Raw genomic sequence first — 26062 nt, 5'->3', positions numbered from 1 at the left:
CATGGAGTTACCAGCCTCTTTCTTTGAAATAAGAGCACAATAACCTTTGCTAAGAGGAAGAGTGGGATTGATAATAAAGTTGGCAGTGCCTCCACCCAGGGCATGGCCTCTGAACAGAGGGTTCCTTCCCTGGGAAATTACCAGTAATCTAACCAAAGCAGGGGCAGACTGACCATTTGGAAACTCGGGCACTGCCCGAGGGCCCGTGGTCAGTAGGGGGCCCCATGAGATGCCCCTGGTACCTTTTTCATAGGCTTTTTTGAGTTTGGGCAAGGACACAGGGGCTCCATGATCCCCTATTGCCCGGGGGCCCCATGAGTTGTCAGTCCGCCCCTGAACCAAAGTATTTTGGAGCAGAAGATCTACTGCACCCAATATGTACATTAACTATAGGTATATGGCTGCACACCTGTATAGAAATAATACAAGCTTTATATAAAAATAGATGAATAACAGTGCAAACATCTAATATACAAACAGGTAATATCAGCAAAGGGCCCAAACAAAGTCCTGGTGGAATTGTGCACATATGCCTGTGTATATATAAATATTAATAGAGATACCTCCAGATGAATGCTGCAGAAGAGTCTGTTGTAGGAGCCTCTGAGGATGATGCAGGATCTGTCTGTGTTGAAGTCCTGAAGATAAGCTCTGTGGTGATGAGGAGATCCTCCAAATGTTACCCAACCAGCCTGGAATGCAGTCCTAGTTACTGTATCTGGCATCCCATAATTGTCTCTTCTGATCTGGTGGCATGGACAGGACATGTCCCTGAGACCTCCTCTCTCTCCATATCTCTCCATTTCCTCCTTTCAGAATGTTTTCCCAACAATCCCAGAGTCAGAAAGCGACATACATAATCATACATTACAGTGTGATACTAGCAGCTGACAGTAGAGGGCAGTGGATCTCTACACAAGCCATAAACAAAGTTGCTTGCAATAATATTCTAATATATTCTTCTTGTCTAGGGTACCAAATAAACAAGCATCAGGTGTACAGCTGTATGAAACATGCCTTGAGTTCATTATATTGTGTACAGTTGAGGGTAGCCATTCTTTCCATTTTGTGCAGTTAGACAGGAGATAGGTATGTTTGTTGTTTAATATAAAATTGAACTAAGCTACTATTAAAAGCTGGCGAGACCAACATGTCCAACATGAGAAGAACACATATCATCCCATCCCAAGTAGGGTTTCCATTAAGTCTTAATTGCCAGTGTGGTTTTCCCCCAAGTGGTAATACAGAGTGGATGTCAATCATTTTGGGCCTTGCAACTTTAACACTTCTATTAGTAGGTATTCAGAGATGGTCCCTCCATTGTTCCTCCAAAGCCATGGAGCAGTCATAAGTATCTATAGAAGAAACTACAGGGGAAATGTGTGTGATAGCATGAGTGACTATGTTGTTCTGTTCTGGTAAAGGTCTTCAAGACTTACAATACCATGGGATTCCCATAATGCAGTATCTGGATCACACTAAGTTGTACTAATAAAGAGGCGTCCCATAAGAATAAATTATCTGGGAGGTCCTGAAATAAAGTGAAGCATTTAACCTCAATCCATACCATTTTGGCCAGTTTCAGGATAGGTAGGTGGTGTTTGTGGGGGAATAATATATGGGCCTCGAGGAATTTCAATAACTGTTTGGTCCCAAGATGTGCCAAGTGTGCTTCTGAGTTATGGAGGACTACAAGGAGGATTCATGTGACTGGGTTTCATTGCCAAGTGCTTTAAAAATATACAGCAGGGCTATATCACCTTCCCCTTTGCAATGACACATTCTGATGTAGTCACAGTAAAACTGCTGTACAGCCCGGGGCACATGTGCACTGGAAGTACATAACAATAGTCTACAGAATGTGCACAGCACAGTGAGAGAAAACCGAGACAAAGTAGGGGAAATTATTTTTAATTTAAAAAAGAATGCAACCATATCTTATTTACAGTATTTTTTTTTACAAAGCAAAGTTCTGCTTGAACATAGTTCAATTCCTTATCTCTTAATGTTTTCCTTGGTGTTTATTCCTTTATCTAGACCCCAGTGTTTTAGTCAGACTCCTTGGATTGACATTTTTCATTGGAATAATAATAATAGTCACAAAAGGACCACAAAGTGATTGCTTCCAACGGTTTAACGACATAACGTTGTATTGAATGGTTTATGGAAAATCACTGAGAGAATGCATGGACAAAGTAAAAGGAAAAATGATTTTTTAATAAAAAAAAATGCAATCATGTTTTACTTACAGTTCCCTACAAAACTAAGAATTCTTTGGTAAAAATTTAGTTCCACTTTAACATAATTTATTTCAATATTTTTTTTTTGCTTACAAAGTATTTTTATTGAACAGTATAAAAGTAATACAAATGGCCCAAAGGGTGAACATCAGTAACTTACAAAATAACATAAGTAATATGAAGCAGGGGCGGACTGACCATTTGGAAACTCGGGCACTGCCCGAGGGCCCAGGATCAGTAGGGGGCCCCATGAGATGCCCCTGGTACCTTTTTCATAGGCTTTTTTGAGTTTGGGCAAGGATACAGGGGCCCCAGGATCCCCTATTGCCCGGGGGCCCCATGAGTTGTCAGTCCACCCCTGATATGAAACTTCCATCAAAAAAAGTGAGTCAAAATACAAAATGATAGCCAGTTAGCTATAAATTCATTACAAAATTTGGGTGTACAGATAGGGATTAATTGAGAAGAAAACGATTATAAATACAAATAATACCTGTGAGTAAGCCTTCGAACCTATAAATATAATAGCAAGATATCCACTATATTAGAAAATAGAAACACGTCCACATGGAAGAAAAATAGATTTTAAATAGATTTAAAAAATATTCTTCCCAAACATATTGACATATATTTGAAATACTACAATTTTGGTCATATTCAATATTTATATATATATATATATATATATATATATATATATACATACACACATACATACACACATACACACATATACATACACACACACACTGTATGTTCAAATGCGTTCTTTATATATTACAAAATATATGAAAAATATTATATGTGTATATATATATATATATATATATATATATATATATATATATATATATATAGTATGTTGAAAAACGTTTTTTATATATTACAAAATATATGAAAAATATTTTCTATATGTATATATATATATATATATATATCTCCTTTAGATTGTAAGCTCCACGAGCAGGGCCCTCCTATTCCTTCTGTACTGAAATGTATGTACTGTCTCCCTTATATTGTAAAGCGCTGCGCAAACTGTTGGCGCTATATAAATCCTGTATAATAATAATAATAATATATATATATATAATGTGTTTTTTATACACATTATATATATATATATATATATACACACACTGGATGTTGAAATGCGTTCTTTATATATTACAAAATATATGAAAAATATTATATATATATATATATATATATATATATATATATAGATAGAGTATGTTGAAATACGTTTTTTATATATTACAAAATATTTTATATATATATATGTATATATATATATATTGGATGTTGCAAAGCGTTCTTTATATATTACAAAATATACGAAAAATATTTTTAAAAATACATTTTCAAATATACTGTATGTCTTTAAAAATACATTTAATCTACATTTTAATCTACATTTTTAGAATGCATTTACAAATATATGTAAAAATATATGTTAAAATGACTTTTTTATATGTTAAAAAAAATTGAAGAATATATTTAAAAAATATATATTTTTCAAAATACCTTTGATATATTTTGTAATATATAAAAACGCATTTCAACATACAGTATATATATATATATAAATAAAATTATATTGAATACGGCCAAAATTGTATTTCAAATATATGTCAATATATTTGGGAACAATATTTTTAAAATACGTTTAAAATATATTTTTCTTCCATGTGAGCATATTTATTGGCTTTTATGCCTATTTTTGACCGCAGTGTTTTAGGCAGACTTTTTGGATTGACATTGTCCATGGGAAAAATGATGATCACAAACATGACCATGAAATGATTGCTTCCAAAGATTTACTGACTTGACAGGTTACATTAAATGGTTTGTGGAACATCAGTGAGAAAAAAATAGGACAAAGTAAGGAGAAAAATAGTTTTTAATTAAAAATAATGCAATCATGTATCACTTACAATGTTCTACAAACTAAGTCTTCTTTTGTGAAAGTTTAGTTCTACTTTAACATCAAGTAGATCAGGTTGGGAGATATAGAAGGTAACTATGCTAAAGAACTAAACTTCCACAAAAAAGCACTTAGTTTTGTAGAACATTATAGGTAGTACATGATTGCATTATTTTTAATGACAAAAAAAGGTTCTCTTTACATTTTCCATGCCATTTCTCACTGATGTTCTGTAGAGATAAGAACTTTACCATGGTTACATTCTGTGTCTCTTCACCTGATGCATTTGATGTGAAAGTCCTTATCTCTTAGATTGTAAGCTCCAAGGAGCAGGGCCCTCCTAACCCCTTTGTATTGAACTGTATTGTTGCTGTATTGTCTCCTGTTATATTGTAAAGTGCTGAGCAAACTGTTGGCGCTATATAAATCCTATATAATAATAATATATTATTATTATTATTATTAATAATAATAATATTTATTCACTAATCTTGACTCCAGTGTTTTAGGCAGACTCTTTGCATTGACATTGTCCATAGGAATAATAATGGTCACAAACATGACCATGAAATGATTTGTTCCAAAGATTTACTGACATGACAGGTTATAGTAAATGGTTTACGGAACAACAATGAGAAAAAAACATGGACAAAGTAAGGAAAAAAACTAATTTTGTAATTTAAAATAATGCAATTGTGTTTTATTTACAGTGGTCTACAAAGCTAATTTTTCTTTTGTGAAAGTTTAGTTATAATTTAACATAGTTAGTGTATCTCCTGATCTGACGTATTTGATGTGAAAGTCCTTATCTGTTATTCCTTTATCTTGACCCCAGTGTTTGAAGACAGTCATAGATGGATTGAATCTCCCCGCTGGCAAAGCACTGATGGAGGGATTCCCCCATCAACAGTGACTGTGTTGATAGGGGAATCAAGCGATTTTCTTTCCTTCCACCACAATATAATGAATGAATGAAAGTTTAGTTCTGCTGTAACATGGTTATATTCTATATCTCCTAGCCTGACATATTTGATGGGAAAGTCCTCTCTTATTCCTTCATCTTGACCCCGGTGTTTTAGGAAGACTCTTAGGAATGAATTTGTCCATGGGAATAAAAATGGTCACAAACATGACTAGGAAATGATTGTTTCCAGTAGTTGGTAATGACATGACAGTTATAAATGGTTTATGGAAGATCCTTGCTGACAACATTTGTTCATTAACTTTTACAGTAGACGCTCATCAGTCACTTGTTTGTTCCTTAGGGTGTTGCTTGACCACAAAATGAGGAAGCTTCAAGAATAAGTCTGCAGGGTATAGAGGCAAACATTCCCATATGGAAGAAAAATATATTTGAAATATATTTTAAAAATATTCTTCCCAAATTTATTGCCATATATTTGAAATGCTACAATTTTGGCCGTATTCAATATATTTCAAATTTATTTCAATAAATATATATATATACTGCATGTTGAAATGCGTTTTTATTACAAAATATATGAAAAATATTTTTAGAAATACATTTCAAATATACTGTATGTCAAAAAAATACAAATCTACATTTTTGGAATGCATTTTACAAATATATCTACTTTTTTTATTCTTTTCTTAAAAATAAAAATTTCCATTTCTCCTAATCTGCCAGCATACTTTTGTATTTTTGTTTCCCTGAAAAAAAGGTGCCTTGACCTCTTGCTGATACAGTGCTATCTTGAAATCAGAGTGAGCAGCCCCAGTAGATTTAGGGCTCATGTACACGGGGCGTTTGGAAAACTCTTCTGAACGATGGAAACCAGGGGCGGACTGACCATTTGGAAACTCGGGCACTGCCCGAGGGCCCGGGGTCAGTAGGGGGCCCCGTGAGATGCCCCTGGTACCTTTTTTCATAGGCTTTTTTGAGTTTGGGCAAGGACACAGGGGCCCCATGATCCCTTATTGCCCGGGGACCCCATGAGTTGTCAGTTCGCCCCTGATGGAAACTGATTGCTGGAAAACGTAGGTTAAAAAATGTCAGTTTAGCCATGTTTGTATACCGCGTTTATGCTCGTTTATATGCATTTGCGTTTAGAAGCATTTTTAAAATATAACCTCAGGAGATCTTCCCAAATACCCAGAATGCACTGATAAATAGTAACAAATTAACTATTTCAGACATTTTGAGAGGAATAGAGAGAGCAGAAGCAGAGAGAGCAGTATGTGTTGAGATGACCTGTCTTTTCTGGTTGTATTCACTATGGATCCCATCATGAGCATAATGCGGCACGTTCTACCATTTTTTCCTTCACGCGAAACCTTGAACTGACTGCACTGGTGTACCGGGTCCATTTGAATACATGGAGAACGCTTTGCATGCATTTCTGATGATGAAAAAAGCTCTGGACAGCATCTGGATATGGAACAGTTAAAAAATGCTTCTAAACACAAACGCTTATAAACACGGTTAACCGCGTTTACAAGCATTTGAACCGCAGGTAAAATCTACTACTGAATTCAAGTTTGGTGCGTTCAAATAAACAACTGTAAACTCAGCTACCTGTAAACGACGATGTGTACATGGACACATAGGAAAACATTAGGGAGAGTTCAGGGGCTGCTGAAAAAAACGCTGAACAGCTCCTGAATGTCAGTTTATCAGCTGCAGTGTACATGGAGCCTTAGAGCTGCCTTTCCTTCTTAAGGTTTTATTGGAATCCCTTGCATGTTCCTTGCAGACTGAGTGCGCATTTCCGGCACTCTCGGAGGCTTAGCCTGCAAAAGCCTGCTCTATGTACATCACTTCATCACACAGTCTGACCATAGCTGGAGGAATTGACTATGTTAAAATCTAGGGACAGTCCCATGAAATCCAGGATGGTCTGGTGGAATCCATTACATTTGGGGGATAAAATTAAAAACATTAACAATAACATGTAAAGCCATTTATAACTCTGCCCCAAATTACATCACCAATCTTGTCTCCAAATATCACCCAAACCGTTCTCTTCGCATCACCTACTCTCTAGTTCCCTTGTCTCCTCCTCCCATGCTTATCTCCAGGACTTCTCCAGAGCCTCCCCCATCCTCTGGAATTCTCTACCCCAATTTATCAGACTATAGCCTATTCTGCTCACTTTTAGGCGATCTCTGAAAACCTGTCTCTTCAGGGAAGCCTATCCCCCCTTCAGCTAAAAACGGAATCTTCTATTCCTCCTACCAGTCCATTCCCCACAGTTATTACCTTTTGTACCACTAGCCCCTCCCTCTTAGATTGTAAGCTCCCAGGATCAGGGCCCTCCTATCCCTCTTGTATTGAACTGTATTGCTGTATTGTCTCCCGTTATATTGTAAAGTGCTGAGCAAACTGTTGGCACTATATAAATCCTGTATAATAATTATACGATTATTATGGTATCTAGGGGTCCAGTGGGAGTTCTACTTGTACGTAATAGAATTGTTTTATGAGCATATATCATTTTATGAACATATGTAGTGATCATGTCACATGTGTAGGTGTCATGTCCTATGCCAGCGGACTCTAATAGAATCGTATTATGACTGTATCGATCTTTTGTCTAGTAGTTTATGTGTGGTGCTCTCTATCTGTGCTGGAATTCTAGCTACAACTGTAATGACAGATCTTAATGCGTGTTCACTGACAATGTCCTGACCATCACTGTCATCATTGTCTCATGATAGGAAATTCTAGCATGCTGAAATATTTCTGTATTATGACATTGGTCCTTACCCAAAGAATGCCGTGTGATGACTACTAAGATATCACTAAATTCCTTTATTTTTATCCAAGGCTTTTTTTTCCCAGAGAATTGACCCAGGTATTCCCCCTCCCCTAAGTCACTCTTTGTTTCCGCTCCTCCCTACCCACCTCCAAGCAATGTCCCTCATCTCCACCACCTACCCACCTCCCAGTACTGTGCCTTTTAGAGAATACAGACTCAAGCATCAGTCTGTGTTGCTAGATACGGTCTATGGAATTTGTTAATGATAACAAGAAAAGCAGTAAAATAGATCCCCTGCAGCCAGCAACAATAGACCCACAACAACAATGGATCTCCCCAGAATCAAAAGACCCAAAACAAAAGGATACTAACATTTATAGTTAACATTGATCCAGGGAATATCCGATTGCTTATTCACCCTGAGGTCATCACAGAGGACAAGGGGGCACTCTTTATGTCTGGAGGAAAAGAAATGTAATTTCCAAAAACGGAAAGGTTTCTTCACAGTGAGAGCTGTGAAAATGTGGAATAGACTCCCTCAAGAGTTGGTTCTGACCAGCTCAGTGGATTGCTTTAAGAAAGTCCTGGATTCTTTCTTGGATACACAGAAGATAACTGGATACTAACATTTATAGGTAAAGTTGATCCAGGGAATATCTGATTGCCTCTCGGGGGATCAGGAAGTTTTTTTTTTCTCTGCAGGAGCAAATTGGATCATGTTTTGCTGGGTTTTTTTGCCTTCCTCTGGATCAACTGTTGGCAGGGGCGGACTGACAACTCATGGGGCCCCTGGGCAATAGGGGATCATGGGGCCCCTGTGTCCTTGCCCAAACTCAAAAAAGCCTATGAAAAAGGTACCAGGGGCATCTCATGGGGCCCCCTACTGACCCCAGGCCCTCGGGCAGTACCTGAGTTTCCAAATGGTCAGTCCGCCCCTGACTGTTGGTGTAGGATTATAACTTTTTTTTAATGGTTGAACTGGATGGACTTTTATCAGCCAGACTAACTATGGAACTATGTAACCCCCACAGCAACAATATACTCCACCAGCAACAATAAATACTTAGCAGTCAGCAATAGACCCCCCTCAACAACATAAGACCACTTCAGAAACAATAGACCCCCAGCAGCAATAATAAACCCCCTTCAGCATAATAGACTTCATTCACCCGCAACAGAGACCCACCCATACAAATGTCCACTGCCCCAGTCTATAACTGGCTTTTACAGCAAGGAACACATGGACGGGCATCTCATGTCAAAAAAAGAAAGGTCCAAGCTCAACTTGACAGCCAGATTGCCAACAATTGAATTAACCTGTCTAACAGTATATGTTAAAAACAGGGGTTTGATTAGCACACATTTGCAAATACATACGTAAGCCACAGAGCCACATCACAGTACCCCAATATTCTGTGGTCCTAACAAATTTTGAGAGCCCCCATAGTAGAGGCGCATGTATTTAATGGATAGATCAAGGGCAGGTGAACCTGAGGGAGCCTACCCCTCCTTAAAGGCACAGGAGTGCACTGGACACCCAACATGTAGCACAATGGCAGCCACTCACCACCAACAATTCAACAGTACAAAAAATGCCCACTGCCCCAGATTATTACTGGCTTTTACAGAAAGGAACACATGGCCGGGCAACACCATGAAAGTTCCCAGCTCAACTTGCCGACAACCGAATTAACCTGTCTAACAGTATGCAGTAAACCCCCCAGCAACACTACAATCCCAGCAACAATAGATCCCCCAACAGTCAGAATCAACAGATTCTCCAGCACACCCCATCATCCCTGGGTTGTACATACAGCCAGTACATACATTCAGCACCTGAGGTGCTGAAACTGCATGCCACCACATTCCCACTAACCCTAGATTCATACCTAAGCGTTTTTTGCAGCGTTTTGCATTTTGCAGAAACATAGTACAGTCCATTTAACATGATTTCCTATGGGACATGTTCACACCTGCGCGTTTTATCCCGGTGCATTTTTTGGAAAGGGTCAGGGACTTTTCTGAACGCAAAAAGTTGTGTTTTTGTTTCTATAAACTTCAATGGAAACGCTGCAGAAAAGCAAGTGTTGCCTTTTTGCCATGTTTTTGATGTGTTTAAAATCTGCCTAGCATCAAGAAAAATAATAAAAAAAAAAACCCAGCAAAACACAAAATGCATCAAAATGCAAGTGCAAAAACATAAAACGCGACACTAAATTAAATGCAGAAACGGCTCAAACGCAACCTGCATAGGTGTGAACCTAGACAATAAGCCCTGTTTTTTTATCAGTGTAGCGGTGTAGTTGCGTGACAATATTTTTTGTTCTAATTCTTTATTTATAGGTTCTCGCCAGCACTTAGCATAGTGACAGAAATGACATAGCACTTAACATCCAGAATGGGCACAATCAGTTATGAACATGTTAACATACATGTATTGGTACATAACATATTGTAAAGGTCACCCTCCACCACAACCCATGGAAGGGGAAATAAGAGGGCAGAAGGGCAGTCCTAGAGAAAATTAAATTGTTAAATATTGCAAATGTTCAGGTGACAGTTAAAATTTGCCAAATTGATTTTTTAAGTTTTTCTCATTGGTTGTTAACCACGTGCCATCCTCCTGCTGTTTCTAAACGGCAGGACGGTGGCACTCCAGAGGCGGGTTGCCGTTCATAAACGGCATCCGCCATTTCTAGCTGTGCGCGCTCCTTGGGAGCGCACAGCACTGCGATCCGGTGCCCGCTGTGTCCTCCGGACACAGTGAAACACTGATCGTCTGTGCGAGGTCCCAGTCATGTGATCACTGATTGGCCAATCAGTGATCACATGCAAAGTAGTAAGCAAGATGTCATTTGTGACATCTTTGCTTACTACGTGTGAAATCTGTGAATGATCACAGAGGTCACATGGTACAAGGCTATTCACAACACAACCATGTGACAAGCTGTGACCAATCACAGCTCACTCAGTAGTTCTCAATGGCTGCAAGAATGCAGACAGAGAGAAAGAGAAATGATTGCTTTTACATCCTATATATCACTGTAGAAAAAAAAAAAATCTTCATCACCCCCCACAAGTAGTACAGTGTCACCATGGTGACACTGTACTGCTAGGGTGACAGTATGTAAAAAAAAAATATATATATATAAATAATAATATAAAAAAAAATAAAAATGTAAAAAAAATGTTTCAAAATTATAATTTTTGGTTATAAACAAATTTGGCTGATTTTTTTTTTTTTTACTAAAAAGATAACGGAATACATGTCGGCCAAGATTTATGATGAAAGATTATTTATTTGCAAAATTTTATAAGAAAAACACTTTTTTTCAAAATTTTCGGACTTTTTCATTTACATAGCAAAAAAAAATTAAAATCCCAGCGGTGAATAAATACCACCAAAATAAAGCTTTATCTGTCTCAAAAAAATAGTAAACAATTCATATGGGTACAGTGTTGCATGACTGCGCAATTGTCATTCAAAGTGGGATAGCGCTGAAAGCTGAAAATTGCCCTGGACAGGAAGGGGGTGAAAGTGTCCGGACTGGAAGTGGTTAAACAAATAAAAAGCACTTCCAATATGCACCAGAGAGGTATTACCCATTAGTACCATGTGACTGGTAAAATATTACTGCTTGCTAAGCAGCCCATGTAATGAGTGCACTGTGCTCCTGTTGTCCCTGCTATGTCAGCACTTCGGACGCAACATTCCATCTGTCCCCTGCAATACCTGCCAATTACCAGACACATGGCAACACAATGCCATCTCTTCCCCATACAGCATTGCTGATCACATTCCGCAGGAAGACTGTATAATAAGCTTTGTTCAAATTTTTTCCTTCCCTTTGCCTTGATTCATGCATTTTTTAACCTGCAGTTATAACAAAAGGCTCTCTTTTCTCTCCAACTTGGTTATAAATTGTTGAAGGTGACATAACTAGGCCATTGTGCAGCCATCCCCAAGACACTGCCAGTCTTAGTGCTTTCCTCTGTATGTTCACTTTCGACCCGTGTCAGCTCATTTTAACAAAACTATCATGTTTATACCTCTGTTTATTGATTTTAGCTCTTCTCTTTGCTGTAAATTCCCATGTAGCGTTCACACTTTATATTAAAAACTAGTATCATCATGGCCATCTGTTGGCGGTGTCAGTAAAGGCAATGAAAGTCGAAACAGCTCTATTTGTACAAATTGTGAGAATTTATGTTCCCTGGCTGGTGAAGATGAGTCCGCATCACTTTTTGCTTTTCAAGCTAGACATCTTAAGATGGATGAAAAATGGAAAGCTCAGTTCATGTGGAGGTGAAACTAAAGAAGAGATGTAACTCATTTCTATAAGGTGCATGAACTCTGCAATCCTATTCATCACTAGGGACTTCCGAGTTTGAGCTCTGTTATAAGTATAACTGCACCAAAGGTGTAATTACATATTAAAGGTACACTTCAGTCAAAATGGAAAAGACAACCTTGAAATTTATTTTTTCTGCAGGTTATGCTATAGTTTACCAATCAACCCCTGTGCTTATTGTTGGTAATCATTCAAACCTGTAAACCAAACACCCTGGACTCCCAGGAGAATGTTGTAGAGGTCATTGGTGATCCAAGACCCCTGTAAAAAGCACTGTAGGTTCCTGGGCCAATGCAGTAAAGCAACTGAACCTTGTCCAAGACCCTCCCAAGCCAAGGATTGGATACTCAATGAGAACCCTGGACTCCTAGGAGAATGCTTTAAAAATCAGGAATGATTAAAGTCCCCCTGTTGAAAAGCACTGTAGGGTCCTGGACCAATGCAGTAAAGCAATACAACCTTGTCCAAGACCCCCCACTTCAGGATTGGGAACTCAATGAGAACCTTGGACTCCTAGGAGAATGCTGTAAAGATCAGGGATGGTTCAAGTCCCCTTGCTGAAAAGCACTGTAGGGTCCTGGACCAATGCAGTAAAGCAATACAACCTTGTCCAAGACCCCCCACTTCAGGATTGGAAACTCAATGAGAACCTTGGACTCCTAGGAGAATGCTGTAAAGATCAGGGATGATTCAAGTCCCTGTGTCAAAGGCACTGTAGGATCCTGGATCAATGCAGTAAAACAATACAGCCCTGTCCTGCACCCTCCCCAGCCTACAATTGAGCACCCAATAAGAAACCTGGACTCCTAGCAGAATGCTTTTAAGATCAGGGATGATTCAAGTCCCCCTGTTGAAAAGCACTGTAGGGTCCTGGACCAATGCACTAAAGCAATACAACCTTGCCCAGGACCCCCCCCCCTCAAGCCCAAGCCCAGGATTGGACACTCAATGAGAACCCTGGACTCCTAGGAGAATGCTATAAAGATCAGGAATGATTCAAGTCCCCCTGTCGAAAAGCACTGTAGGGTCCTGGACAAATGCAGTAAAGCAATACAACCTTGTCCAAGACCCCCCCAGTCCAGGATTGAACACTCAATGAGAACCCTGGACACAATTTGAACGTTTGTATATAGGGGACTTGTTGTATTTCCTACCTCCCATTCCTCTCCCACTGCCATTGCTCCCCTCACCCATATTACCGACTGTCAAAATGACTGCAGGAGCAGCTGTCCAAATGCAGTTGCTGCTGTATAAAATGACACTTGCAGATAATCTGCCAGTGTCATTGAGTAATACAGTATAATAATGTATTGTTACACTGAATTTACTATTTTATTTATATATAGCTCAAACTTGTGACTCCAGTTAAGGAAAGCCTACAAATAAAGAAAAAAAATGAAACAAAATGTATTTCTTAGTTAACACTACTCAGTCCTAATTAACTCCTTCCTTTGCTTTGCTATTTTTCTGCAGATTTTTGACCTATAATTTTAACAGTTTTTTTACTTTTTCATACTTATTTTTCCTATGTTGCACTCAAAAGTGCACATTTTAAAAAGTGCCTTTTTCCCTTACAAATAAGCTTGCCATGCTATGTACTAGAAACATAATTTTAGTGTCATTTTAGACAATTCAAATTACAGACAAAAACAGTTTTACTTTTCATATATATGGTAAAAGGTTTTTTTTTTTCTTTCAATTAATAGAAAAAAGTCTACTATAGTGTTCCGGGTCCTCTGAATGAGGGTCCAATGAATACAAGGCATTCTCTGAATGAGGTGGAAAGCTTCTCTGTTCCCCCTTGCTCTCCTACTGTTTTCCTCCTCACCTTTTTCCTCCCCCCAGCCTTATTGCCTCCCCCTTGCCCTCACTCTCCCCCCCTTTTATTTTCCTCTGCATTACCCTGCCTCCCTCCTCCACCTAGGGTTGGAAAAACCCACCCTTCCAAGCTACCACACCCTGGGTCTCCATACCCAGAAACATGTTGCCTTCTCCAGCGCTGGCTGCTGGATGCTATTTTTTCTCTGTTGTATTGAATTTTTTAATATCACGATTTGTTTCTAATTAAATGTCTCTTTTGACCCTTAGTCCCTTGCATGGGACTCAGCCGTCTATTTTTGCTTTATAAACATTTCTTAATAAAAATGATTGTACCAGAATGAGGTGAAAATCATGATGTCTACCTCGTTGAGAGACTAACTTTGGTTGCTTCATATGCAAGTCACTTAAGCAGGGAAATGTACATTCATTTTTATCACTGTATGTGCAAAATTCAAGCCTTTTCCATTGCACAGGACACAATTACTGGTGCTACGACTATGGATTTAAGCGCTGACACTTATGTCACCCCCCTCCACCCCTTCAGTTGCAGGAGCATGCTTTAAACAGAGCTCAACAGCGGTATGCATGCTCTCACAAGACCTTGCTTGTCTGATGTTAGTGGAGAAGGTTAGAGACAAAAAAAACAGCAGCAGGAAAACAAAGAAAGAGAATTGACACTTCTGGAAGTGTCGGATTGGGATTAAACTGACAGCGCTAATAACTGACAAAACGTTATAGTTTGATTTATTTTTTTTAATTTAAATATTTATTAATTTTTCAAAATAATTACAAACACTTTCATCATATTCACAATAAATATACATAACTATCTTTTACTACCTTTCTTTTTCCCTCTAAAACATTTCCCTCTTCCCCCCCTACCCACCCCTCCTCTAACCCCCCCCCCAACCGCCCACTCTGCAATCTTTCCCAACCTTTCTTCTAAAGCAAGGATATCCTACCCTTCCACCCTCTCTATGTTCTTCTACATTTCACTTTTTCGTGTTTACTCCAGATTTTTCCCATCTTTCCCATTTCGCGTGGTATATCTCCATCTTATCTTCCTGCAAATAATAGAGCTTCTCCATTTTACTAATCCAGTTTATTCTTTCTATCCAATCCTCTTCTTTTGGTACTTCTGTTTTTCTCCAAAACGTTATACTTTGATTAAGCAGAGCATTTAATTGCATGATATTTACCTTTTACCACAGCGGTGGTGAAACTTAAACTTGAGAAGTCAGGACAGTGTCAAGAATAAAGGAAAACAAGGAAATAATTGGTTGCAGGGGATGGCTGCACATTCTTTGTTGTAATATAAAAACATAATTGAGTTTCTTAAAAATCTATTATCACAATATACAGTACATAATTAGGACCTAGAATCTTAAAGAGATTGTCCAGAAATGTGACTAATTGTGAAAGAATTATTGTGAATGTTAATAATTCAATTTAATCCGCTTGCAATGGAAAATATACATTCCTCCACTGCATGCATGCCAGCATTTGTCGCACTGCAGCTGAGGAGGCTGCAAGAATGATAGTATTTTTGGCAATCCAGGAATTTAACACAAGCTTGGATTTTTAAACAAACTATTATGAATATGTTTCCTGTGTTTAACATAATTTTTTTTATAAAATTTGTAAATTTTTTGTGTTTTTCAGAAGATGGACGGAAGCTTAAAGGTGCTATTCAGCGAAGTACAGAGACTGGGCTTGCTGTTGAGATGCCAAGTCGGACTGTACGTCAAGCAAGCCATGAGTCTATAGAAGATAGTATGAACAGCTATGGATCTGAAGGAAAGTAAGTTATTCTTTCAGCTATGCTTATGTTCTACCAGTTAAGTATTAATTTATGCCATTCTTGCTGCAGACCAGTGTTGTAGTACATTTTAACATATGAGATCATTTTGTAAAACGGCCTTATTTGTAATATTACTTTTTTGAAAATTCGTGTTTACTTTTACCTGTAACCTCTTGTAATATAGAGACCAACATAGATATTTAAAGTGACTCTGTCTTGGCCATTGCTGGCCTCCTTCTAAAAATGCTGTTGCTTGGCCTGGTAAAGCCCAACTCCAAGAAATGTAAAAATCATCCCTCGCAATGGAGCTGTGCCCGCACTGCAAGGGTTAGCTGCTTTTTAAGTCTAAAGGAGAGGGTTTTTTTTTTCTTAAATTCTCTTTATTAAGATTTTCACAAATATGTAAATAAAATATAATATAAAATATTATGTAATAATATAATATAAAAATAAAGACCAAAACAAAAATAAAAAAAAGGTATCTGAATACCTGAGAGAAACACAATTAAGGTATTAAACCGGGCCACAAGGACCTCTCTCTCTATTTAAACTGGTTAACGTGCACTTGTGTTCTGACTTTGGACAATTAATTTTTTACATACACTTAGCAATCAGCAAGAACGTTTTCAAACAAGCTCTTACTTACCGCTGTAGCTGCAGGTACTGTTGAGTATCATAATTTTTAAAGCTATCAACTCTTACTGTCAAACCAGCAGCCTATTGTACAACCACATTGGTGGAGTGTATGGATGAACCCAATGGCAGCCTTTAGTCTCACATAACCCTCACTGCAACTATATATATATATATATATATATATATATATATATATATATAAAACATAAAGAGAGAAGCCATATAGTGCAGTAAATTCTCTATATGTGTCTATATGTCTGTATATGCAACCATATATATCTAAAGCATACAGGGAGAAGCCTAATAGTGCAGGGCAACCATATATATATATAACATAAAGAGAGAAGCCATATAGTGCAGTAAATTCTCTATGTTTCTATATGTCTGTATATGCAGCCATATACAGTCAGGTCCATAAATATTGGGACATCGACACAATTCTAACATTTTTGGCTCTATACACCACCACAATGGATTTGAAATGAACCGAACAAGATGTGCTTTAACTGCAGACTTTCAGCTTTAATTTGAGGGTATTTACATCCAAATCAGGTGAACGGTGTAGGAATTACAACAGTTGCATATGTGCCTCCCACTTGTTAAGGGACCAAAAGTAATGGGACAATTGGCTTCTCAGCTGTTCCAAGGCCAGGTGTGTGTTATTCCCTCATTATCCCCTCATTATCCCATTTACAATGAGCAGATAAAAGGTCCAGAGTTCATTTCAAGTGTGCTATTTGCATTTGGAATCTGTTGCTGTCAACTCTAAAGATGAGATCCAAAGAGCTGTAATTATCTGTGAAGCAAGCCATCATTAGGCTGAAAAACAAAACAAACCCATCAGAGAGATAGCAAAAACATTAGGCGTGGCCAAAACAACTGTTTGGAACATTCTTAAAAAGAAGGAATGCACCGGTGAGCTCAGCAACACCAAAAGACCCGGAAGACCACGGAAAACAACTGTGGTGGATGACCGAAGAATTCTTTGCATGGTGAAGAAAACACCCTTCACAACAGTTGGCCAGATCAAGAACACTCTCCAGGAGGTAGGTGTATGTGTGTCAAAGTCACCAATCAAGAGAAGACTTCACCAGAGTGAATACACAGGGTTCACCACAAGATGTACACCATTGGTGAGCCTCAAAAACAGGAAGGCCAGATTAGAGTTTGCCAAACGACATCTAAAAAAGCCTTCACAGTTCTGGAACAACATCCTATGGACTGATGAGACCAAGATCAACTTGTACCAGAGTGATGGGAAGAGAAGAGTATGGAGAAGGAAAGGAACTGCTCATGATCCTAAGCATACCACCTCATCAGTGAAGCATGGTGGTGGTAGTGTCATGGCGTGGGCATGTATGGCTGCCAATGGAACTGGTTCTCTTGTATTTATTGATGATGTGACTGCTGACAAAAGCAGCAGGATGAATTCTGAAGTGTTTCGGGCAATATTATCTGCTCATATTCAGCCAAATGCTTCAGAACCCATTGGACGCCACTTCACAGTGCAGATGGACAATGACCCAAAGCATACTGCAAAAGCAACCAAAGAGTTTTTTAAGGGAAAGAAGTGGAATGTTATGCAATGGCCAAGTCAATCACCTGACCTGACTCCGATTGAGCATGCATTTCACTTGCTGAAGACAAAACTGAAGGGAAAATGCCCCAAGAACAAGCAGGAACTGAAGACAGTTGCAGTAGAGGCCTGACAGAGCATCACCAGGGATGAAACCCAGCGTCTGGTGATGTCTATGCGTTCCAGACTTCAGGCTGTAATTGACTGCAAAGGATTTGCAACCAAATATTAAAAAGTAAAAGTTTGATTTATGATTATTATTCTGTCCCATTACTTTTGGTCCCTTAACAAGTGGGAGGCACATATGCAAACTGTTGTAATTCCTACACCGTTCACCCGATTTGGATGTAAATACCCTCAAATTAAAGCTGACAGTCTGCAGTTAAAGCACATCTTGTTTGTTTCATTTCAAATCCATTGTGGTGGTATATAGAGCCAAAAATGTTAGAATTGTGTCGATGTCCCAATATTTATGGACCTGACTGTATATATATAAAACATAAAGAGAGAAGCCATATAGTGCAGTAAATTCTCTATATGTAACCAAATATACCGTATATATATAAAGCATAAAGGGAGAAGCCTCATAGTGCAGTAAATTCTCTATATGTCTCTATATGCAACCATATATATATATATATATATATATATATATATATATATATAAGTAAAGCATAAAGGGAGAAGCCTCAGAGAGCAGTAAAATCAAGTCTTGATTTATTAATAAAAGTATTGCAGTTTTGCACTTACATCAGGTAGGTAGACATGAGTAGTAAAGCAGAAGAACGCCTGGCTGCGGTGTCAGTCGACACACCAGTACCTGATGACGTAACACTCAGCACTCAGACTCTGCCCGATGCGTTTTCCCAAAACTGACATCCTCTCGGATTGGAGATCGATTCAAATGAATGGGCTGCCATGCCCACACTAGTATGAACCTAGCCTAAAAGTGGAACTCTACTCTTGTGCTAAGTGGCATTAGGAATGGAAGTGAAGGTAAATTCCAAATGACTACCTGAACATCAATACCAAAAAAACTGAAAGAGATTCTATCCCTACCCTATTATATACAAAAATGTAAGAAAAGTTCAGGCTGGAGTTACATGTTGAATTTTCTTCTAAACAAAAAAAGATATAGGTCCAGGAATCAAGATCATGGCCCTGGAATCACTTATGTCTTCTGCATATATATTGTAAACTCATTCAATAAAAAATTGTGTTTTCCACAAAAAGACATACAGTATCTGTTCATTAGATTAACTCCAGTTCTGCAGAATCTAGCATGAAATAGTCTTGGAGCAGAAGTAAGTCATAGCATTGTTCATTTTATATGCTCAGTGAACCGATCCTGGAACATCTTTGGGTGTTACACAGCGTAAAACTAAGATTTTCTGATTAAAGAGTATACTATGCAGCAGAGTCGTCCATTCATCCATAAGCGGCTAGTAAGACATATTTTATGGTTCATGTATTGCATTGCATATGTAACCTGCCTTATCCTACAAATCAGCAGTTTTTACTTCTATTTGTTAACGTTTTCATAGTGCTCCTTAAATACATATGGACATTTTATTGGGTTAATGTAAATGATTTGCAATTATACTTGATGATAATATCCCAGAAAATGCAGAGAAAATAAACTTTCCATGTGCTCATGCATTTATTTAAGCTCCCTAGTGACCAGCCTATGGCCCCATGGCATTTTTCTTTGTTTCCATAAATCAACATCCTGTACTTTCAACTGTATTGTTAAAAAATGAGTATTACAATACAAATCGTGGTGATAGCAAGTGTAGTTTCTCTTAAGGCTGGACCAAAACTTTCTTTCTTCATCTCAGTTCCGCAGAGGACTTTTCCTAACCCATGCTGATATGCTCTCTCTTGAGGACAAGGGCCCCTTCCCCCATATCCCAGTGAAAAAGAGGTATATTAGGGGGAGGAATTTACAGAATCTGGAAGCACCCTTTAAACTAGGGGGGGTTCCCAGTTATCTGCCACCGTCCCCTGCACATTTGACAAAGTGCTTTTGTAACCCCCTCTAAAAAAAAAACAAAAAAAAAAACTTGTTTTAAGGTGTAAATCCCTAGTGCTCAGCTTGTGGCTCCATGGCCATGGCTAGGTATTTACACCTTAGGACTTGTTTGGGTTTTTTTTTTTGGGGGGGGGGAGGGGGGTTGTTTTCAAAAATCAGAATCATGTTCTTTCAACTTTATGGTTCAAACACAAGTATTATAATACAAACAATGTTGATAGAAAGGGAGGCTGTACCTCACACAGACCAAAAATTTCCTTCTGCACCTTTCCTCAGAGGAGGCACACTCTCAAACCCTTGGGGTAAGCATAGCCGAAGGTTTCAAACTCCCCTGGGATTGGGGAATACCGACTGGCTTCTTTTCACCTTTACCAGATTCCCTGAGGAGATCAAAAGGATGACCTCCCACTCCTGAGGCACTCAGTAAACCCTAACCCATACTGGTGTACTCTCTCGAGGACAAGGGCCCCATACACATATCCCAGTGGCTATAGGGGTCTGCGAGGGGGAGGAATTTACAGAATCTGGAAACACCATTTAAAATAAGGGGATTTTCAGATATCTGCCTCCAAACATTTGACAAAGTCCTTTATTAACACCCCAAGTTGTAAATCCCTAGTCCCAAGCCTGTGGCCCCAAAGGAGGTTTTTTTTTGTTTTTGAATTAACATCATGTTCTTTCAACTTTATGGTTCAAACATTAGTATTATACCAAAACAGTGGTGATAGCAAGTGTATTTACTCTTAAGGCTGTACACAGAAGACCAAAACTTTCCTTCTAAACCTCAGTTCGCCAATGGAGGCACACTCGACAGTGCCATACTCCCCTGGGATTGGGGAACACTGACTGGCATCTTTTCATTTTTATCAGACTCCCTAGAGAGATCAAAAGGATGACCTCCCACTCCTTAGGTGCTTGCTGAACTATATTGAACTTTCCTAACCCATGCTGGTGAGTTCTCTCTTGAGGACCCCTTCTCCATATCCCAGTGGATATGGGGGTCTGCGAGGGGGAGGACTTTACAGAATCTAGAAGCACCCTTTAAAATAAGGGGGCTCCCAGATATCTGCCCCCATACTTTTGACAAAGTCCCTTATTAACACCATACCCCCCCAAAAAAACATGTCCCAAGGTGCAAATCGACCATCGATCACATTCCATCACAATGAATGTTGTCCACCAGCTTGCTGGAAAAATAAAGCAGACACTCTCCAATCCCAACAGACTTTTCACCACTAATTACATTTCCTAGCTCAACAGCTGAATGTAAACAAAGGGGTTGGATAGATGTGTCAGTATCACTTTGTGGAAGGCAGATGTGTCACTAAGCAAAGCTTCTCCAGCTCAGTTCACGAACACAGTTTTCGACTCGTATCTTCTAGGGTTATTATGTATATACACACAAGCCATAGGTCCCTGGCAGACATTCTGATTTAGAAGATCAGGTCAAATAAGTCATTGTACATTGCAAACTACACTTTTTTCCCCTTTGCCTCAAATTTTTGCTGGATGGAAAATTGGAAATTTGCAAGTGACCTTTAATATTTGTCTACAATCACAAACATTTCCTGAGTTTCCCTTTTTTGCTTCGTTGTGTGTATTTTTCCGGGTTCTATCTCTTGGTTCCTTGTGATGATAACTTTAATGTTACAACATTATAATGTCTGCTATTTTTCTGATAGGTTATTGTCCTTTCAGTGTGTTTGCTGGATAAGAGCCATTAATGCCACAAAGCAGATCCCTCTCCCTAAACACTAATTTTCAAAAGATAAGCATTTTTCTGGCCTGTCAGACATCAAGTAAAGCAATAATTTTAAGAACTACCGCAATTTACTGCTGATGGCTTAATGCCATCAGTTTTCCTGTCAAAGCTAAAGGGAAGTCATTTTTAAGCAGTACGAACAAATGTGATATTGAAGAGAAACTGCAGTGAACAGAAGAAAATTGTTCCTCTGTTTTTTCTTTTCGGCTTAAAGAGAATCTACAACTTTTTCCATTCAAGTTCCCTTAAAAGTTCAGTACCCCTTTAATACTCACCTTCCCATTGTTCCCCCTTATTTCTGTTCATTTATCGTAATCTCTGGGTAACTGTCATATTGGTCTTGGCATACACAGGATTTATTAACTGCTTCCCTCCACAATGTGACAATGTGGGCTTGGTGAGTGAACATCTCACTCTGGATCTTTGGTTTATTGTAGGGTAAAATCAAACAGTTAAGTGCCAGTCATTTTAGTCTTTTCAATCATTTAATAATTCCATAAATTCATGGAGAGAGGGTTAGAGGCATAGAATACCCCAAAATAGTAGTGAGATAATAACTCTTTAAGCCTATAGCCTTTTAATAGCACTTTTCCCTTTGATATCAGCCAAGTGAGTGGCAATGACTCTGAGAGACAGACATCACTGTCTGTATCAGCCTTTTAATAGTGACTGGCTCCTTTAAGAGCAGCCTATTTAGATTGCAGTGACCCTATATTTGAGAGCAGTAAATGTACCGTATAGGGGTTGTGAAATGAGGTCTCAATACAATTTCCATCCTATAGCAGCTTCCCCTAAACTCTCCTGGTCACTCTTCCACATAATAGATGCCTCTGAAGATGTTCCTTTCTTGTTTTTTTGGAGATGCTGCCTCTGACTAGCCATCTTCCATAGTAGACTCCTTGAGCCTTTTTTTTCTTTTAGAGATGCTGTTTATGAATAGCTATCTTCCTTTGTAGATTCCCTAGGCATCAGCACAGGCCAGCTTAGAGTCCTTGGGCCAGGTCTTAAAAGAAAATAAGAAGAAACTTACAGTGGCATCCTAACCAAACAAAAGAGATGGAAGGATAAAAACCCACCTAGAAGGTTGCCCCAAATAATTATTTCACTCCAGTTCACATGATTGGAACAAACCCCTTATTTGGGTTGTGTCACATACCTAGTTTGAGGTCGACTTGACGAGGGGGCTTCCCTTGTGGCTGAGCGCCGAGCACCCCTGGAGGTGGGAGCAGGGAGTGAAAGGCTTAAAGAAGCATGGGTGCCTTTTATGTAGCTCTTCTGGAGGTTGCTTGCAGTGGAGTCTACCAGATGGCTGGTCTTTCAGGACCGCTGTTGTCCGTGGATATACAGCAGAACCAAGGCAGCATCCACAAGGAAGATGGCATCATAAGTACAAGCCCGGTCAGACTGAAAGGGCCAGGTTGAAGCAGCATAGCCAGGATAGAAGCAGAAGTCATACATGGAAAGCCAAGCCAAAGAGAGGGCTAGAGCGTGGTCAGGAACAGTAGCCAAGTCATACCCAGGAATCAGGTGGAGCAAGCAAAAAAGTAGTCAGGAAACAGACCAGAGTCGGTAACAGGAGGTTCAAGAACAGGATACACAGGAGCAAGGAGTGCTGGTAGCTGAAGATCATCCAGCAAACTATAAATGCATTCAGTGTACTTTTATAGGGCGTTTGGTTGCAGTTCTTGCAGCGGGTGTGCGTGAATGTGTGCCCACACGCATTTCTGTGCAAACAAGCATGGCCATGTATAGTATTGGCACCTATGCCAGGTCTTTTCTGTAGCACACACACATTTTTGTCCTGCTGTCTTCTTCTCAGAAAATCCTGTTGGTTCTGAATAGCGCCCTGACAGGTTGGGTTGGGCAGACACATATTTATCCCTTGAAACAACTCAACAGCAGCAGGCAGAAATAATCAATGTTTTTAGGAGAAACCTAGGAAGCACAAACAAAAATCTAAACCAGAGGTCTCCAAACTTTTCAAACAATGGGCCAGTATATGGTCCTTCAGACTTTAGGAGGGCGGATTAGGGCCAGTGAGGTTAGAAAATGTCCTGACCCCACCATCAGTGAGAATAAACATGGCCTCAGGGTTAATGGTCAGTAGGAGGAGTAGTGCCCCATCATTGGTTTATGGCAAATTCTATCCCTACCATCTGTATGTTGCAGCAACCAGTCTGCCCATTGTCCTCTGACCTCTGACATCAACAAAGCATTTTTGCCCACACAACTTCCTCTCACTGGATATTTTCTCCTTTTTTGGATTTTGTTGCAGACTAAAATCTGTAATGGACTGTACCAGGGGCAGACTGACCATTTAGGCACTCGGGCATTGCCCAGGGTCAGTAGGGGGCCCCATGAGATGCCCCTGGTACCTCTCATAGGCTTTTTTGGGCAAGGACACGCAGGCCCCATGATTTCCTATTGCCTGGGGGCCCCATGAGTTGTCAGTCCGCCCCTGGACTATACAAATTAGTGTTGTACTCCAATCTCTTAAATTTTTTAGCAATTTCTTCTGAAGGTCCAGTAGGACACCATGGTTGTTGAAGAGCAGCCCCAGGACTGCATATTACATATACAGTCAAAACCAGGTGCGGACTGACCATTTGGAAACTCGGGCACTGCCCGAGGGCCCGGGGTCAGTAGTGGGCCCCATGAGATGCCCCTGGTACCTTTTTCATAGGCTTTATTGAGTTTGAGCAAGGACACAGGGGCCCCATGATCCCCTATTGCCCAGGGGCCCCATGAGTTGTCAGTCCACCCCTGGTCACAACAAAACATCACAAGGTTCAATGTTCTACCATAACAGAACGCAAACAGACTGGTAATGGCTTTAAATCACCCCCTTACCCAATTATTTCATGCTTGTGAGCTGCTTTGGGATCCAGCAGATTGCAGTTTTGGATTTACTGGATTGTAAGTTAAATAAATACTCTGAGACTCGATACATGTATGCAGTATTATATTTAAAACTAAAAATATTTTATAATGCATTTTTACAGGGGTCTCAAACTGATGGCCCTTCAGCCGTTGCGAAACTACAAGTCTCATCATGCCTCAGCCTTTGGGAGTCAAATTGTAACTCTCAGCCTTGCAATGCCTCATGGAACTTGTAGTTTGGCAACAGCTGGAGGGCCGCCAGTTTGACACCCTGTTAAACCCTTTTAGTTTACACTTTTTGAGATTCTTATAGATAAGCACAATCACCATTCCTATTCTTATCTATGTCAATGCAGTTTTTCTGTTTTCGTGTAATCTCGTCGCCCAGGTTAAGAAAGGACGCCAAATGTCCATAAACTGTTACAGACAATTTTATGTGTGTGTAGGATCACAACATGATAACAGTAGTTAAAAACACTAATCGATAAAAGTAGACTTTATTACAGCGCACCAAAAATCACTTGAAGGGTAGACAGTAAGTCATTTTTCACTAATAAATGTCAAAATCTGCGATGCTCCATGTAAATCCATTAGCGGCGTCTGCCCTGGGGGGGGGGGGGGGTCAGGAGATCTGAATGTAATCATAAATTTGTGTCACCATCAAATCTCATTTGTCATTTATGGGCAGCTTCTCTTGTCTGCAAGATCCATGTCCTTTTATCAACATCTGAAATCATCAAAATGGCTCTGCCTAGCCCTAAGCTATTATGTGAAAATACCAGGTCCTGAGCCTGTACTCCATTATTAACATGGTGCAAGAAGCAACAATGGTAAACTAAAGATGGCAGAAATGTTTTCATGTGAACATATTCCTCATTAGCCACAAAGGATATCATTTCACTGTGTTCACCAAATGCCTTTGCAAACACAGATGTTGCCTTGACATCATCACTGGGCAGCCTGTGCAGAGAGCAAGTGGAGGGACCCAGGAGGTCCTCCCACTACAGGCAGCCTGTAGAATATTACAGGTGGGAGAATTCAAGACCAGTCACTGTGCACAAGGCAGGGAACAGCAGAGGCTGGTCTTTAATACAGGAAGTTCCTCCACCATGGTAAAAGGAGTGCAAGGAGCAGGTGGCTGTAGACTGGACAAGTCAACGTGTGGGGGCACACACGCGTGCCCTGAACTCGGAAACAGACAATGATGTACAGGTACAAGCAGGGGCGGACTGACAACTCATGGGGCCCCCAAGCAATAGGGGATCATGGGGCCCCTGTGTCCTTGCCCAAACTCAAAAAAGCCTATGAAAAAGGTACCA

General features: G+C 39.5%; 1 protein-coding gene across 1 annotated transcript in view; it reads left to right on the top strand.

Annotated features, from left to right (window-relative positions):
• RIMS4 (regulating synaptic membrane exocytosis 4) overlaps positions 1-26062 on the top strand; it is a 266003-nt gene that overhangs the window by 137943 nt on the left and 101998 nt on the right. The window contains exon 2 of the mRNA XM_089674368.1: positions 15719-15857. Coding sequence (XP_089530494.1) covers positions 15719-15857 — 139 coding nt within the window. The remainder of the gene's footprint in view (positions 1-15718; positions 15858-26062) is intronic.

This window comes from Staurois parvus, unplaced genomic scaffold, assembly GCF_062004578.1.
Source record: "Staurois parvus isolate SC_StPar_1 unplaced genomic scaffold, SC_StPar_1.0 ptg000151l, whole genome shotgun sequence".
In the NCBI taxonomy this organism is placed as follows: Eukaryota; Metazoa; Chordata; class Amphibia; order Anura; family Ranidae; genus Staurois; species Staurois parvus.
Note: the sequence above shows the minus strand (reverse complement) of the source record. Positions and strands in the feature narration are given on the sequence as shown.